This window comes from Poecilia mexicana, unplaced genomic scaffold (genome assembly GCF_051168715.1).
Source record: "Poecilia mexicana isolate PSO_F unplaced genomic scaffold, ASM5116871v1 scaffold_11, whole genome shotgun sequence".
Classification (NCBI taxonomy): domain Eukaryota; kingdom Metazoa; phylum Chordata; class Actinopteri; order Cyprinodontiformes; family Poeciliidae; genus Poecilia; species Poecilia mexicana.
Window position 1 is genome coordinate 17,053,097 of NW_028263380.1, and position 15,899 is coordinate 17,068,995.

At 36.3% G+C, this 15,899-nt stretch overlaps 4 protein-coding genes across 5 annotated transcripts; 2 read left to right on the top strand and 2 right to left on the bottom strand.

Moving 5' to 3' along the window:
- The first annotated feature begins 133 nt into the window (after positions 1-133).
- Positions 134-9,864, top strand: LOC148156441 (uncharacterized). Of its 2 annotated transcripts, none has more exons than XM_088010314.1 (2): positions 134-1,492; positions 8,231-9,864. In XM_088010314.1, the coding sequence occupies exons 1-2, from the start codon at positions 564-566 to the stop codon at positions 9,252-9,254; spliced, it is 1,953 nt and encodes a 650-aa protein (XP_087866440.1). In that variant the 5' UTR covers positions 134-563; the 3' UTR covers positions 9,255-9,864. The 2 variants fall into 2 exon arrangements, with proteins under 2 accessions (XP_087866440.1, XP_087866439.1); XM_088010313.1 differs by lacking the exon at positions 134-1,492 and adding an exon at positions 6,649-6,880 and having other exon boundaries at positions 7,903-9,864.
- Positions 4,855-6,071, bottom strand: LOC106911507 (potassium/sodium hyperpolarization-activated cyclic nucleotide-gated channel 2-like). The gene is made up of 2 exons (XM_088010320.1): positions 5,954-6,071; positions 4,855-5,242 (listed from the first exon to the last, which is right to left on the bottom strand). The coding sequence occupies exons 1-2, from the start codon at positions 6,036-6,038 to the stop codon at positions 5,034-5,036; spliced, it is 294 nt and encodes a 97-aa protein (XP_087866446.1). The 5' UTR covers positions 6,039-6,071; the 3' UTR covers positions 4,855-5,033.
- A 1,316-nt stretch (positions 9,865-11,180) lies between the features above and the next one.
- On the bottom strand, positions 11,181-12,501 carry LOC148156442 (potassium/sodium hyperpolarization-activated cyclic nucleotide-gated channel 2-like). Its single transcript, XM_088009960.1, has 2 exons — positions 12,303-12,501; positions 11,181-11,565 (listed from the first exon to the last, which is right to left on the bottom strand). Exons 1-2 carry the CDS (start codon positions 12,499-12,501, stop codon positions 11,357-11,359), a joined length of 408 nt encoding a protein of 135 aa, XP_087866086.1. The 3' UTR covers positions 11,181-11,356.
- Positions 12,502-12,789: 288 nt separating this feature from the next.
- Positions 12,790-15,823, top strand: LOC106919964 (uncharacterized). The gene is made up of 2 exons (XM_088010315.1): positions 12,790-13,228; positions 14,247-15,823. Exons 1-2 carry the CDS (start codon positions 13,165-13,167, stop codon positions 15,092-15,094), a joined length of 912 nt encoding a protein of 303 aa, XP_087866441.1. The 5' UTR covers positions 12,790-13,164; the 3' UTR covers positions 15,095-15,823.
- The last annotated feature ends 76 nt before the right edge of the window (positions 15,824-15,899 follow it).

Consider the following 15,899-nt stretch of genomic DNA (forward strand, 5'->3'; position numbering starts at 1 on the left):
AAATTTTAATTTTATACAATTTAAATTATTACCACCACTCTATTAAAGACCTGTTTTGACCAAAACACTTTAGAAACAAAAAGGAGGCAGTTGATGAGAAAAAAAAAATGCAAACAAACTCAGTTTTCCTCTGCAAGGAAAACAAGACCAGGAAGAGAAAGAAGATTACTGCAGTCAGGGTGAAGAACAGATTGAATTACAACAGGAGACTGATACCTGCATGTTGGTTCCTGTTGATGAGCAAACACACCAAACTGAATCAGAACCAAACAGGAACCAAGTCCTTTTAAAGGAAGCTGCTGAAGCTGAGAAGCAAAATCAGAAAAGAAGAAAACCTTTCTCATGTGTCATCTGTAAAAAGCGTTTCGCTTTAAAATCTGTTTTTGATGCTCACATGAGAACTCATACATTTCAAAACCTGATTTCATGTGTGAAGTGTGGAAAACGTTTTAGTCGAAAACAGCATTTAACTCGGCACATGATGCTTCACACTGGAGAAAAGCCGTTTTCATGTGTAAACTGTGGAAAAAGTTTTAGTCGAAAACAGCAATTAAACTGAGCACATGATGATTCACACTGGTGAAAAGCCGTTTACATGTGGGAGCTGTGGAAAAAGTTTTAATCAAAAACAGAATTTAACTCAGCACATGATGATTCACACTGGAGAAAAGTTGTTTTCATGTGTAAACTGTGGAAAAAGTTTTAATCAAAAACAGAATTTAACTCAGCACATGATGATTCACACTGGAGAAAAGCCGTTTTCATGTGGGAGCTGTGGAAAAAGTTTTAGTCGAAAACAGCATTTAACTTGGCACATGACGATTCACACTGGAGAAAAACCGTTTTCATGTGGGAGCTGTGGAAAAAGTTTTAGTCGAAAACAGGAGTTAACTGGGCACATGATGATTCACACTGGGGAAAGGTTGTTTTCATGTCTAAACTGTGGTAAAAGTTTTAGTCGAAAACAGGAGTTTACTCGGCACATGATGATTCACACTGGTGAAAAACCGTTTTCATGTGGGAGCTGTGGAAAAAGTTTTAGTCAAAAACAGCATTTAACTGGGCACATGATGATTCACACTGGAGAAAAGCCGTTTTCATGTGGGAGCTGTGGAAAAAGTTTTAGACAAAAACAGGATTTAACTGGGCACATGATGGTTCACACTGAAGAAAAGTTGTTTTCATGTGTGAACTGTGGAAAAAGTTTTAGTCGAAAACAGGAGTTAAAGCAGCACATGATGATTCACACTGGTGAAAAGCCGTTTTCATGTTTAAACTGTGGAAAAAGTTTTAATCAAAAACAGCATTTAACTGAGCACATGATGATTCACACTGGTGAAAAGCCGTTTTCATGTTTAAACTGTGGAAAAAGTTTTAATCAAAAACAGCATTTAACTGAGCACATGATGATTCACACTGGTGAAAAGCCGTTTTCATGTGGGAGCTGTGGAAAAAGTTTTCGTCACAAAGTCAGTTTAATTCGCCACATGAGGCGTCACAAAGGTTAAAAGCCATAGAAGTATTTTCCATATATGTCCTGTTCACTATTCAATTGATTTGGTTTAACACTAGAATGAAAGACTGGAGGGGTTTCATGTCTATAAAGCTGAAAGTTGTTGTATTTGTTAAATGTGATCAATTGGATCTTCACATTTGGATTCTTGGAGATGTGCAACCATGACGCATTTTCTTTCAGAGATGCTTTGTTTTTTTTTCTGACATATTCTGTATCAAAAAACAATACTGATAAACTGTATGTTATTGTATTAACATCCTGTTTATGTACAACGTGAAGAGCAGAGGGCTCAGCACACAGCCCTGAGGAGAGCCAGGACTGATGCTGATAGCTGAAGTGGCTTTGGAGCCCACTGACTATTTCATGCACTAACAGAGTTTGACCGGACATGGACTCCCTTCCAGAACATTCTCACAAGATTGGACTTGAGGGATTGATTTGTATTATTCTCTACTGTATAGAGAAAGAGTGGGTGGGTGGGTGTTGTTGACCTTAATACACTTATAATAAAAAATACTGTTATTCGTTCTCTGTAAGTTTAATGATTGTGCATTCTCAAATATAACTACATACAAAAAAATCTCTAAGGTTTCTCTTCAAAACAAGATGAGGTTGTAACTGATGCTACTTGTTTCATATTATTTTAACCAGTTTAACTCTCCCCCTGTAAAGGTTTTATGAATAAATAAACATGTTTATGGAAAATGTAAGAAAGCATGGTTGATTATTATTGTCTTCAATAATTTGGTGTCTTTTGTCTTAGTTGTATTTTTCTCTTTTCTGCTGCAGCTGTCTTCTATGATGACTATAAAAAGATGTTATGTTTTTAGGCTGTGACTCAGTTATATATTACATTTCCTCACATTTAGTTGAAAAAAGATACTACAGAGAACTTTTTACTTTTACTTGAGTAATATTATGAAAACTGCTACTCTTAAATATTTCTGGCTAATACACACTTTGAGTTACATGTTTTTACCAAAATGCACAGACACACATACAGTTTATGTTAAAAAGAGACTTTTTGTCTGTACACAAGACTTGTACTAATTTTCTGTGCCTGTTGTACTATTTGGAGATCAAGCGCTGACTGTAAATATTGGTTTTATACATTTGAACCATAAGAATTTGGATTTAAGTCTTTTTTATAATTGTAATTATGTTCTTTGCTTTCATATTAGTCTTTAAAATGTCAGAATTTGCTCATAGGTTTATAGTTTTGTTTGTCTGATGACATAATTTTTAAATGTGAAATAAACCATAACGATTTGTTACTCAAAAGCCAAGCAGATTTTCTCTTTATATAGTGTTTTACTCTTACTTTAATAATTTCTTGGACAACCTGTGTTTACAATTTCATGCATAACCAAAGTCACTCCCTGAAAAAGTCCCCCAGAAGACATTTTAATATAAAAATGACCAAAATTACAGGAAAATAAATATAAGATTGCACCAACATCAGATCTCTGATGTAGCACTGAATTATTAGCTGCTGTTTAGAAAAACATCTGCATCATCAGCCGTCTGTGATGTACAGCAATATTTCCTTTCAGTGCTTACACTCTTCACAACACGCAACGGTTATAGATAGAGATAAATCTAAATATATTGAGTGTTTTGGAAATGTAGATAAATGCTTCTTTAAATTAAAAAAGCAATGCAATGTGTACAAATATGATCTAATGTTCTTTGCCGTTCTATGACAGCTGCTTTGGAAAACTCACCATGTCTCAGGGTCAGAAATATTCATATTTACTCTGCATAATCAGTACAAGCAAAATATAAACATTTTGGCAGAAGCCCAGTCAGAGAAGGTCTAATTACAGCTCTACAAACATGCAAAGCAATTTGTCCTTCAAATTTTAATTTTATACAATTTAAATTATTACCACCACTCTATTAAAGACCTGTTTTGACCAAAATACTTTAGAAACAAAAAGGATCTTAAGCATGTAAAACAAGAGGCAGTTGATGAGAAAAAATGCAAACAAACTCAGTTTTATGTTTTCTCCGCCTGCCTTTGCCTCTCTTCCTGGTGAAAAGTGCTTGACAAGAATCATATATCAGCAGAATTTAAGTGATTCAATCTGGTAAAGTATAAACATACTGAGAGTTTTATTCATTTCTTTATTTTTTTGTGCGTCTGATCATTTAAAAAGACATTATTCTTTGAAACCCAGTGTAACTATAAATCCTGACAATGACAAATGAGAAAAATAGGGTGATGTAAAAGTTCACCACCACCTGCAGCTGCGTTCACAGTTGAGTTATTACATCACTGGAGCTTATCGGCCATCAGTATTAACCTCCATGTGACACAACATACAGATCTTAGGGATCATTTGAATCAGAAAGCTTCATGATGCACCACCATCTGCTGCCCCCATCCCAGTGCTGGGCAAACAGAAATCCAGTCCATGAGGTCCAGTGGATTTTTTTATGTGTTTCTGTTTGAACACCTGATTAATATGGCTTACAGCATAGGTTCCCAAACTGTGGGGCGCGCCCCCTAGGGGCGGCGACGTGTCATTGCAGGGGGGGCGCGGGAAGCCGCCTGGATGAAAAAAAAAAAAAAAACATGAACGCTGTATGCGCTGGGTTTTTACCTTAGAATGGTCAACTCTCTGTTATTCCTGTCAATTTAATACAGTAGAGGCTTCCACACTTCCCATATTTGTGTCCTCTGTCACTTTTATCAGCAGTTAAAACTGTTTAATCCGTTGTTAACATGTTGTAACCTGTTTTTCCGAGCCCCCTTTAAACGCAACATGAGCGCTACGACGCTCGCGCTGGGTTTACACCTGTGAAGGAGACCTGCTGCTGCTGTGCGGAGCTACGTAGGTTTGTGTTAGAATCACGGCAGCAAACCAGCAAAACGCAAAGAACTTTTCACAGTTTTTCCCTCCAAACTAACCGACTGAGTTGAGTAAAGCTGCTGGATGCAGGTAATGTTAGCTAAACGATGACTAGCTAATATCAATGCAGAACCTTAAGCTTAACAAGTAGCTTGTAGGCTACCGATGTTGGTGTCTATTTTCAACGACGTACATTCATTTTGCCCCCAAAAAAGTCGATGCCCGCCCCCACTCCCCCCATCACACGCGTAGTTTCAACAAGACAGCTATTTGTAATCCATAGGGGAGACGCAGCAAATGTTTGGAAACCACTGGGGGGTGGGGGGGGGAGGGGCGCAGAAGAAAAAGTTTGGGAACCACTGGCTTACAGTCTGTAACTTGTTTAAAAAAAAACAAACATGTGAATCTATAACTCTCAGTTATACAGAAGACAAAACTGGAAAAAGCACTGACAAAGGTTTATTCAGTTTGTGAACATCAATAAAATCCACGTAAACATGTTGAGTTTTAATATTCAAGTGACAATTTCTAATTAATGAATGTGGAATAGTTTCAATCAAGTGATGCAGCATTCAACAACATCTGTATTTTTTTATTTTCTTTAGATCTGTTAAAAAGTGCTTTGTGTGTCTTGCTGGAGTCTCCTTCTCTTTCTTCTTCCTTCACTCAGACTCAGTCGTTGGAGGCTGATAACTGGATCTGCGTGAAACTCGATCCAGTCGCTCCACAGCCACGCTCTCAAACGCCCGCCTCATCAGAGGATGCTCCTCCAGGACTTCGTTGAAGTCGTCCACACTCAGCGAATAAAGGCGACAGTAGGTGTCGGCCCTCACGCTGGCCGTCCGTCGGCCCTGAGTTAGTAGGCAGATCTCTGAGCCAAGAAAAAGAATTGGTTTAGTCAAAGTTAGAAGAAAAACTCAAAATCTTTCTAAATATTTTTGGTTCAGTTTCTAGTCCAAATATTTTAGTGCACTTGAAGTAACTTTTCAACAAGATATTGGAGCTAGTTTTAAGTCCATAATTGCTTAATGTTGACTTAAAAATGTACTAGTTTCACAGGCTGATTATTTTACTTATTGTATTGTAAAAATGTCTTGTAATAAGTAAAATAATATGCCAGTGGAACTGGTACTTGATACTTATTTTAAGAAATAATTGACTTAAACTCCTTCTTCTCACAGAAATGCTATTTGTAAATTAGTTTTGTCTTATTTCAAGTGGATTTTTATTGTTTGTTCAATAAAAATTCATGGTAAGATTTTTTTCTACAGTGCAAGAAAAACAACTACACTGCAAAACTTATTTATAGTATAATTATAATCAAGCATTGTTTTTACAGAGTATAATATTTCATAAATGTTAGTTTTTTCTTCAAAATGACATCAAGCCAATGATGAAAAATTACATTTACCATTAGAAATTCAGAATAAATAGTAAATATTAGTTGGAAAATGTAGTGCAGTTACAACCAAGGGTTCTGTAGGAGATTTTATAGAAGAAGGGCAGCAATAATCTGAATAATGAAGACTCTCGTAGAGTTGATAAGTAGCTGAATAGAGTTTTAATACTCTGCTGTATTTACCTCCAAAGTAGGCTCCATCACTGAGCACTAACTCCTTACTGCCACGCGGGATAATCGTGACGGTGCCATGCTGGATGAAATACATTTTCCGACCCAGCGTTCCCTCTCGTATTACATAGTCTCCTGGCTGGAAAACTTCAAAGCGCAGTTTGGTCAGGATCACGGTGACAAAGTGAGGGTCGGTGTTGGCAAAGAGCGGCCTGTTGGCGACAAGTCCACGGCAGTTATAGCTGACAATCTCCTGCATGACGGAGACAAAACACATTTTTAGTTTTCTGCTGGGCATGTTGAAGACTGTTGATAAAATGTATGAGGATTAACTCATTAAAACTGTCAAACTCCAGTCTTCAAGGGTCGTTGTTTTGCAACTCTTAGATTTGGTTCTGGCTCAACACACCTGAATGAAAAGTTTTATGAATAAACAAAAAATAAATACATTTAATAAACTAATTTACATACATTAATTGATCTCGATTTTAGAAATTATGGTTGTCAATAATTTAGTTTTTTTTTGTTTGTTTTAGTTGTATTTTTCTCTTTTCTGCTGCAGCTGTCTTCTATTATTACTATGAAAAGATTTTACGTTTCTCAAAAAGAACTGGCCCTGTATGAGAACTCCTTACATGTAATGATCGATGGATCCACAAGGTGGCGGTAAAGCAATAACATGAAAACCGACAATCATAAACCCCAAAGAAGAAGACAAAGAGAACTGCACGTGGTCTGTTGTGTTAAATGTTTGAGTGATTCTCTGAAAAACTATTTTCTGTCCAGTTTTAACGAGTTTATCAAAAAGCTCCTGTTAACTGCTGCGGAAGAAACTTTCAGAGTTTAAAGAAATAATCGTCAAGTCGGAGGAAGAGATGGATGATCAGCGCAGACTGCTGGATTTCTCCCGGACTCCCCGGATAATCTTACACCGATTAGGTAGGAAACACCAGCGTTTGGACGAAGGTTAATGTCTGCAGCTTTCTGTATGAGGATCATTTTAGTAAATGTTCTTTTCCCGTATAAATATTTTGTTAACACGTAAATGAACGCAGACATCACAATATTACGCTGTGATGCCTGTGAAGTGCCGAGGTGCCGAAGTTTTTATTTTTTGTCATAAATTGTTGTCCCTGGTGACATTGCGAATAACAAGCCAATACACCCTCTCTCCTGTTTTTCCCGTTTTCTTTTTGATCCAGCCATTGTTTCATACAACCAGGTTAATCAGAATTTATGTATCAGAATCACAAACATTTTTTACTTGTTTATTTATTGTAAGGCTTCATGTTGTTTTGCCTATTTTACATATATTGTCCACTTGATGTCACAGTGGAGCAGATGAAGCACCGCGGTGCATCGGCTCATGAGTCCAGTGATTGGATGGAGTTCCTCAGGGCTTCATGAAGCTTCATCCCATCATCACTAGTTTTCATTGTTTCCTCTGCTGCTCTGGTCAAAACCTACAGGCCCAACCCAGTGCATGCTGGTCCGATACCAGTCCCTATACTGACGGAAAATGGGAAACAGGACGGGAAACAGTTCTTCCTGTTTAACTTAGAAAAGTAAATAAGAAAGGAACAAAAACTGAACAACTATTAACGTACAAATAAACTCATGTTTGTAAATAAACCCCAAAGATATAAAGTGGACTAAACTAAATTTTTTATATAATTCAGAGTAATACAGATAAATACCATCTTGACATAATGCAATTTACTGTTAAATATCAACAATAATCCCTACTATTAATTTTGCGATAAGATAAAACAATTTTTTTTAATCCGTTCATTTCAGAATTCTCCAAATGTCAGCTGGATGTGACGACTGATCTGTCTCTCTGTCTACGCTTTTGAATTTTCAAGTGTTTTTTTTTTATTTCTGTTTTAAGCGATGAAAGATTTCTCCTACTTACTTCAATAAAGTTAACAATAAGTATTTTTCTCTGTTTTCTTCTCCAGGTTCCCTGCAGTGTTACCAAGAGAGAAGATCCACTCTGGACCAGGAGGAGTTAGAACCTCTGCAAGGAAAACAAGACCAGGAAGAGAAAGAAGATTACTGCAGTCAGGGTGAAGAACAGATTGAATTACAACAGGAGACTGATACCTGCATGTTGGTTCCTGTTGATGAGCAAACACACCAAAGTGAATCAGAACCAAACAGGAACCAAGTCCTCTTAAAGGAAGCTGCTGAAGCTGAGAAGCAAAATCAGAAAAGAAGAAAACCTTTCTCATGTGTCATCTGTAAAAAGCGTTTCGCTTTAAAATCTGTTTTTGATGCTCACATGAGAACTCATACGGTTCAAAACCTGATTTCATGTGTGAAGTGTGGAAAAAGTTTTAGTCGAAAACTGCATTTAACTCGGCACATGATGATTCACACTGGTGAAAAGCCGTTTTCATGTGGGAGCTGTGGAAAAAGTTTTAGACAAAAACAGGAGTTAACTCAGCATCTGATGATTCACACCGGTGAAAAGCCGTTTTCATGTGTGAAGTGTGGAAAAAGTTTTAGTCGAAAACAGCATTTAACTCGGCACATGATGATTCACACTGGAGAAAAGTTGTTTTCATGTCTAAACTGTGGTAAAAGTTTTAGACAAAAACAACATTTAACTCAGCACATGATGATTCACACTGGTGAAAAGCCGTTTTCATGTCTAAACTGTGGAAAAAGTTTTAATCGAAAACAGAGTTTAACTCAGCACATGATGATTCATACTGGAGAAAAGTTGTTTTCATGTGTAAACTGTGGAAAAAGTTTTAATCAAAAACAGAATTTATCTCAGCACATGATGATTCACACTGGAGAAAAGCTGTTTTCATGTGTAAACTGTGGAAAAAGTTTTAATCAAAAACAGAATTTATCTCAGCACATGATGATTCACACTGGTGAAAAGCCGTTTTCATGTGGGAGCTGTGGAAAAAGTTATAGACAAAAACAGGAGTTAACTCAGCACATAAGGATTCACACTGGTGAAAAGCCGTTTTCATGTGGGAGCTGTGGAAAAAGTTTTAATCAAAAACAGAATTTATCTCAGCACATGATGATTCACACTGGTGAAAAGCCGTTTTCATGTGGGAGCTGTGGAAAAAGTTATAGACAAAAACAGGAGTTAACTCAGCACATAAGGATTCACACTGGTGAAAAGCCGTTTTCATGTGGGAGCTGTGGAAAAAATTTTAGACTAAAACAGAAGTTAACTCAGCACATTATGATTCACACTGGTGAAAAGCCGTTTTCATGTGGGAGATGTGGAAAAAGTTTTCGTCACAAAGTCAGTTTAACTTGCCACATGAGGCGTCACACAGGTTAAAAGCCATTGAAGTATTTTCCATATATGTCCTGTTCACTATTCAATTGATTTGGTTTCTTTTGTCTTAGTTGTATTTTTCTCTTTTCTGCTGCAGCTGTCTTCTATTATGACTATAAAAAGATGTTATGTTTTTAGGCTGTGACTCAGTTATATATTACATTTCCTCACATTTAGTTGAAAAAAGATACTACAGAGAACTTTTTACTTTTACTTGAGTAATATTATGAAAACTGCTACTCTTAAATATTTCTGGCTACTACACACTTTGAGTTACTTCAGTAAATGAAGAATAAACATGTTTTTACCAAAATGCAGAGACACACATACAGTTTATGTTAAAAAGAAACTTTTTGTCTGTACACAAGACTTGTACTAATTTTCCGTGCCTGTTGTACTATTTGGAGATCAAGCGCTGACTGTAAATATTGTTTTTATACATTTTAACCATAAGAATTTGGATCTAAGTCTTTCTTATTATAATTGTAATTATGTTCTTTGCTTTCATATTAGTCTTTAAAATGTCAGAATTTGCTCTTAGGTTTATAGTTTTGTTTGTCTGATGACATAATTTTTAAATGTGAAATAAATCATAACGATTTGTTACTCAAAAGCCAAGCAGATTTTCTCTTTATATAGTGTTTTACTCTTACTTTAATAATTTCTTGGACAACCTGTGTTTACAATTTCATGCATAACCAAAGTCACTCCCTGAAAAAGTCCCCCAGAAGACATTTTAATATAAAAATGACCAAAATTACAGGAAAATAAATATAAGATTGCACCAACATCAGATCTCTGACGTAGCACTGAATTATTAGCTGCTGTTTAGGAAAACATCTGCATCATCAGCCGTCTGTGATGTACAGCAATATTTCCTTTCAGTGCTTATACTCTTTGCACAACACGCAGCGGTTTCAGACGGAGATAAATCTAAATATAGAGAGTGTTTTGGAAATGTAGATAAATGCTTCTTTAAATGAAAAAAGCAATGCAATGTGTACAAATATGATCTAATGTTCTTTGCAGTTCTATGACAGCTGCTTTGGAAAACTCACTATGTCTCAGGGTCAGAAATATTCATATTTACTCTGCATAATCAGTACAAGCAAAATATAAACATTTTGTCAGAAGCCCAGTCAGAGAAGGTCTAATTACAGCTCTACAAACATGCAAAGCAATTTGTCCTTAAAATTTTAATTTTATACAATTTAAATTATTACCATCACTCTATTAAAGACCTGTTTTGACCAAAATACTTTAGAAACAAAAAGGATCTTAAGCATGTAAAACAAGAGGCAGTTGATGGAAAAAAAAATGCAAACAAACTCAGTTTTACCTTTTCTCCTCCTGCCTTTGCCTCTCTTCCTGGTGAAAAGTGCTTGACAAGAATCATATATCAGCAGAATTTAAGTGATTCAATCTGGTAAAGTATAAACATACTGAGAGTTTTATTCATTTATTTATTTTTTTGTGCGTCTGATCATTTAAAAAGACATTATTCTTTGAAACCCAGTGTAACTATAAATCCTGACAATGACAAATGAGAAAAATAGGATGATGTAAAAGTTCACCACCACCTGCAGCTGCGTTCACAGTTGAGTTATTACATCACTGGAGCTTATCGGCCATCGGTATTAACCTCCATGTGACACAACATACAGATCTTAGTGATCATTTGAATCAGAAAGCTTCATGATGCACCACCATCTGCTGCCCCCATCCCAGTGCTGGGCAAACAGAAATCCAGTCCATGAGGTCCAGTGGATTTTTTTTTTATGTGTTTCTGCTTGAACACCTGATTTATATGGCTTACAGTCTGTAACTTGTTTAAAAAAAACATGTGGATCTATAACTCTCAGTTATACAGAAGAAAAAACTGGAAAAAGCACTGACAAAGGTTTACTCAGTTTGTGAACATCAATAAAATCCACGTAAACATGTTGAGTTTTAATATTCAAGTGACAATTTCTAATTAATGAATGTGCAATAGTTTCAATCAAGTGATGCAGCATTCAACAACATCTGTATTTTTTTATTTTCTTTAGATCTGTTAAAAAGTGCTTTGTGTGTCTGGCTGGAGTCTCCTTCTCTTTCTTCTTCCTTCACTCAGACTCAGTCGTTGGAGGCTGATAACTGGATCTGCGTGAAACTCGATCCAGTCTCTCCACAGCCACGCTCTCAAACGCCCGCCTCATCAGAGGATGCTCCTCCAGGACTTCGTTGAAGTCGTCCACACTCAGCGAATAAAGGCGACAGTAGGTGTCGGCCCTCACGCTGGCCGTCCGTCGGCCCTGAGTTAGTAGGCAGATCTCTGAGCCAAGAAAAAGAATTGGTTTAGTCAAAGTTAGAAGAAAAACTCAAAATCTTTCTAAATATTTTTGGTTTAGTTTCTAGTCCAAATATTTTAGTGCACTTGAAGTAACTTTTCAACAAGATATTGGAGCTAGTTTTAAGTCCATAATTCCTTAATGTTGACTTAAAAATGTACTGGTTTCACAGGCTGATTATTTTGCTTATTGTATTGTAAAAATGTCTTGTACTAAGTAAAATAATATGCTAGTGGAACTGGTACTTGATACTTATATTAAGAAATAATTGACTTAAAACAAACTCCTTCTTCTCACAGAAATGCTATTTGTAAATTAGTTTTGTCTTATTTCAAGTGAATTTTTATTGTTTGCCCAATAAAAATTCATGGTAAGATTTTTTTTACAATGCAAGACAAAAAAACTACACTGCAAAACTTATTTACAGTGTAATTATGATCAAGCAACTAGCACATTATCTTCATTGTTTTTACAGAGTATAATATTTCATAAATGTTAGATTTTTCTTCAAAATTACATCAAGCCAATGATGAAAAGTTACATTTACCATTAGAAATTCAGAATAAATAGTAAATATTAGTTGGAAAATGTAGTGCAGTTACAACCAAGGGTTCTGTGGGAGATTTTATAGAAGAAGGGTGGCAGCAATAATATGAATAATGAAGACTCTCGTAGAGTTGATAAGTAGCTGAATAGAGTTTTTATACTCCGCTGTATTTACCTCCAAAGTAGGCTCCATCACTGAGCACTAACTCCTTACTGCCACGCGGGACAATCGTGACGGTGCCATGCTGGATATACATTTTCTGATCCAGCGTTCCCTCTCGTATTACATAGTCTCCCGGCTGGAAAACTTCAAAGCGCAGCTTGGTCAGGATCACGGTGACAAAGTGAGGGTCGGTGTTGGCAAAGAGCGGCATGTTGGCGACAAGTCCACGGCAGTTATAGCTGACAATCTCCTGCATGACGGAGACAAAACACATTTTTAGTTTTCTGCTGTGCATGTTGAAGATTGTTGATAAAATGTATGAGTATTAACTCATTAAAACTGTCAAACTCCGGTCTTCAAGGGTCGTTGTTTTGCAACTTTTAGATTTGGTTCTGGCTCAGCACACCTGAATGAAAAGTTTTATGAATAAACAAAAAATAAATACAGTTAATAAACTAATTTACATACATTAATTGATCTCGATTTTAGAAATTATGGTTGTCAATAATTTAGTTTTTTGTTGTTGTTTGTTTTAGTTGTATTTTTCTCTTTTCTGCTGCAGCTGTCTTCTATTATTACTATGAAAAGATTTTACGTTTCTCAAAAAGAACTGGCACTGTATGAGAACTCCTTACATGTAATGATCGAAGGATCCACAAGGTGGCGGTAAAGCAATAACATGAAAACCAACAAATAAAACCCCAAAGAAGAAGACAAAGAGAACTGCACATGGTCTGTTGTGTTAAATGTTTGAGTGTTTCTCTGAAAAACTATTTTCTGTCCAGTTTTAACGAGTTTATCAAAAAGCTCCTGTTATCTGCTGCGGAAGAAACTTTCAGAGTTTAAAGAAATAATCGTCAAGTCGGAGGAAGAGATGGATGATCAGCGCAGACTGCTGGATTTCTCCCGGACCCCCCGGATAATCTTACACCGATTAGGTAGGAAACACCAGCGTTTGGACGAAGGTTAATGTCTGCAGCTTTCTGTATGAGGATCATTTTAGTAAATGTTCTTTTCCCGTAGAAATATTTTGTTAACACGTAAATGAACGCAGACATCACAATTACGCTGTGATGTCTGTGAAGTGCCGAGGTGCCGAAGTTTTTATTTTTTGTCATAAATTGTTGTCTGTGCTGACATAGCGAATAACAAGCCAATACACCCTCTCTCCTGTTTTTCCCGTTTTCTTTTTGATCCAGCCATTGTTTCATACAACCAGGTTAATCAGAATTTATGTATCAGAATCACAAACATTTTTTATTTGTTTATTTATTGTAAGGCTTCATGTTGTTTTGCCTATTTTACATATATTGTCCACTTGATGTCACAGTGGAGCAGATGAAGCACCGCGGTGCATCGGCTCATGAGTCCAGTGATTGGATGGAGTTCCTCAGGGCTTCATGAAGCTTCATCTCATCATCACTACTTTTCATTGTTTCCTCTGCTGCTCTGGTCAAAACCTACAGGCCCAACCCAGTGCATGCTGGTCCGATACCAGTCCCTATACTGATGGAAAATGGACCCACAGTTCTTCCTGTTTAACTTAGAAAAGTAAATAAGAAAGGAACAAAAACTGAACAACTATTAATGTACAAATAAACTCATGTTTGTAAATAATTCCCAAAGATATAAAGTGGACTAAACTAAATTTTTTATATAATTCAGAGTAATATAGATAAATACCATCTCGACATAATGCAATTTACTGTTAAATATCAACAATAATCCCTACTATTAATTTTGCGATAAGATAAAATATATTTTTTTTAATCCGTTCATTTGAGAATTCTCCAAATGTCAGCTGGATGTGACGACTGATCTGTCTCTCTGTCTACGCTTTTGAATTTTCAAGTGTTTTTTTTTTTTTTGTTGATTTCTGTTTTAAGCAATGAAAGATTTCTCCTACTTACTTCAATAAAGTTAACAATAACTCTTTTTCTCTGTTTTCTTCTCCAGGTTCCCTGCAGTGTTACCAAGAGAGAAGATCCACTCTGGACCAGGAGGAGTTAGAACCTCTGCAAGGAAAACAAAACCAGGAAGAGAAAGAAGATTACTGCAGTCAGGGTGAAGAAGAGATTGAATTAAAACAGGAGACTGATACCTGCATGTTGGTTCATGTTGATGAGCAAACACACCAAACTGAATCAGAACCAAACAGGAACCAAGTCCTCTTAAAGGAAGCTGCTCAAGCTGAGAAGAAAAATCAGAAAAGAAGAAAACCTTTCTCATGTGTCATCTGTAAAAAGCATTTCGCTTTAAAATCTGTTTTTGATGTTCACATGAGAACTCATACATTTCAAAACCTGATTTCATGTGTGAAGTGTGGAAAAAGTTTTAGTCAAAAACAGCATTTAACTGGGCACATGATGATTCACACTGGTGAAAAGCCGTTTTCATGTGGGAGCTGTGGAAAAAGTTTTAGACAAAAACAGCATTTAACTGTGCACATGATGATTCACACTGGTGAAAAGCCGTTTTCATGTGGGAGCTGTGGAAAAAGTTTTAGTCGAAAACAGGAGTTAACTCAGCACATGATGATTCACACTGGTGAAAAGTTGTTTTCATGTGGGAGCTGTGGAAAAAGTTTTAGTCGAAAACAGGAGTTAACTCAGCACATGATGATTCACACTGGTGAAAAGCCGTTTTCATGTGGGAGCTGTGGAAAAAGTTTTAGTCGAAAACAGCATTTAACTTGGCACATGATGATTCACACTGGTGAAAAGCCGTTTTCATGTGGGAGCTGTGGAAAAAGTTTTCGTCACAAAGTCAGTTTAACTTGCCACCTGAGGCGTCACACAGGTTAAAAGCCATAGAAGTATTTTCCATACATGTCCTGTTCACTATTCAATTGATTTGGTTTAACACTAGAATGAAAGACTGGAGGGGTTTCATGTCTATAAAGCTGAAAGTTGTTGTATTTGTTAAATGTGATCATTTGGATCTTTACATTTGGATTCTTGGAGATGTGCAACCATGACGCATTTTCTTTCAGAGATGCTTTGTTTTTTTTCTGACATATTCTGTATCAAAAAACAATACTGATAAACTGTATGTTATTGTATTAACATCCTGTTTATGTACAACGTGAAGAGCAGAGGGCTCAGCACACAGCCCTGAGGAGAGCCAGGACTGATGCTGATAGCTGAAGTGGCTTTGGAGCCCACTGACTATTTCATACACTAACAGAGTTTGACCGGACATGGACTCCCTTCCAGAACATTCTCACAAGATTGGACTTGAGGGATTGATTTGCATTATTCTCTACTGTATAGACAAAGAGTGGGTGGGTGGGTGGGTGGGTGTTGTTGACCTTAATACACTTATAATAAAAAATACTGTTATGCATTCTTTGTAAGTTTAATGATTGTGCATTCTCAAAAATATCTACATACAAAAAAATCTCTAAGGTTTCTCTTCAAAACAAGATGAGGTTGTAACTGATGCTATTTGTTTCATATTATTTTAACCAGTTTAACTCTCCCTCTGTAAAAGTTTTATGAATAAATAAACATGTATATGGAAAATGTAAGAAAGCATGGTTGATTATTATTGTCTTCAATAATTTCGTGTCTTTTGTCTGTTGTATTTTTCTCTTTTCTGCTGCAGCTG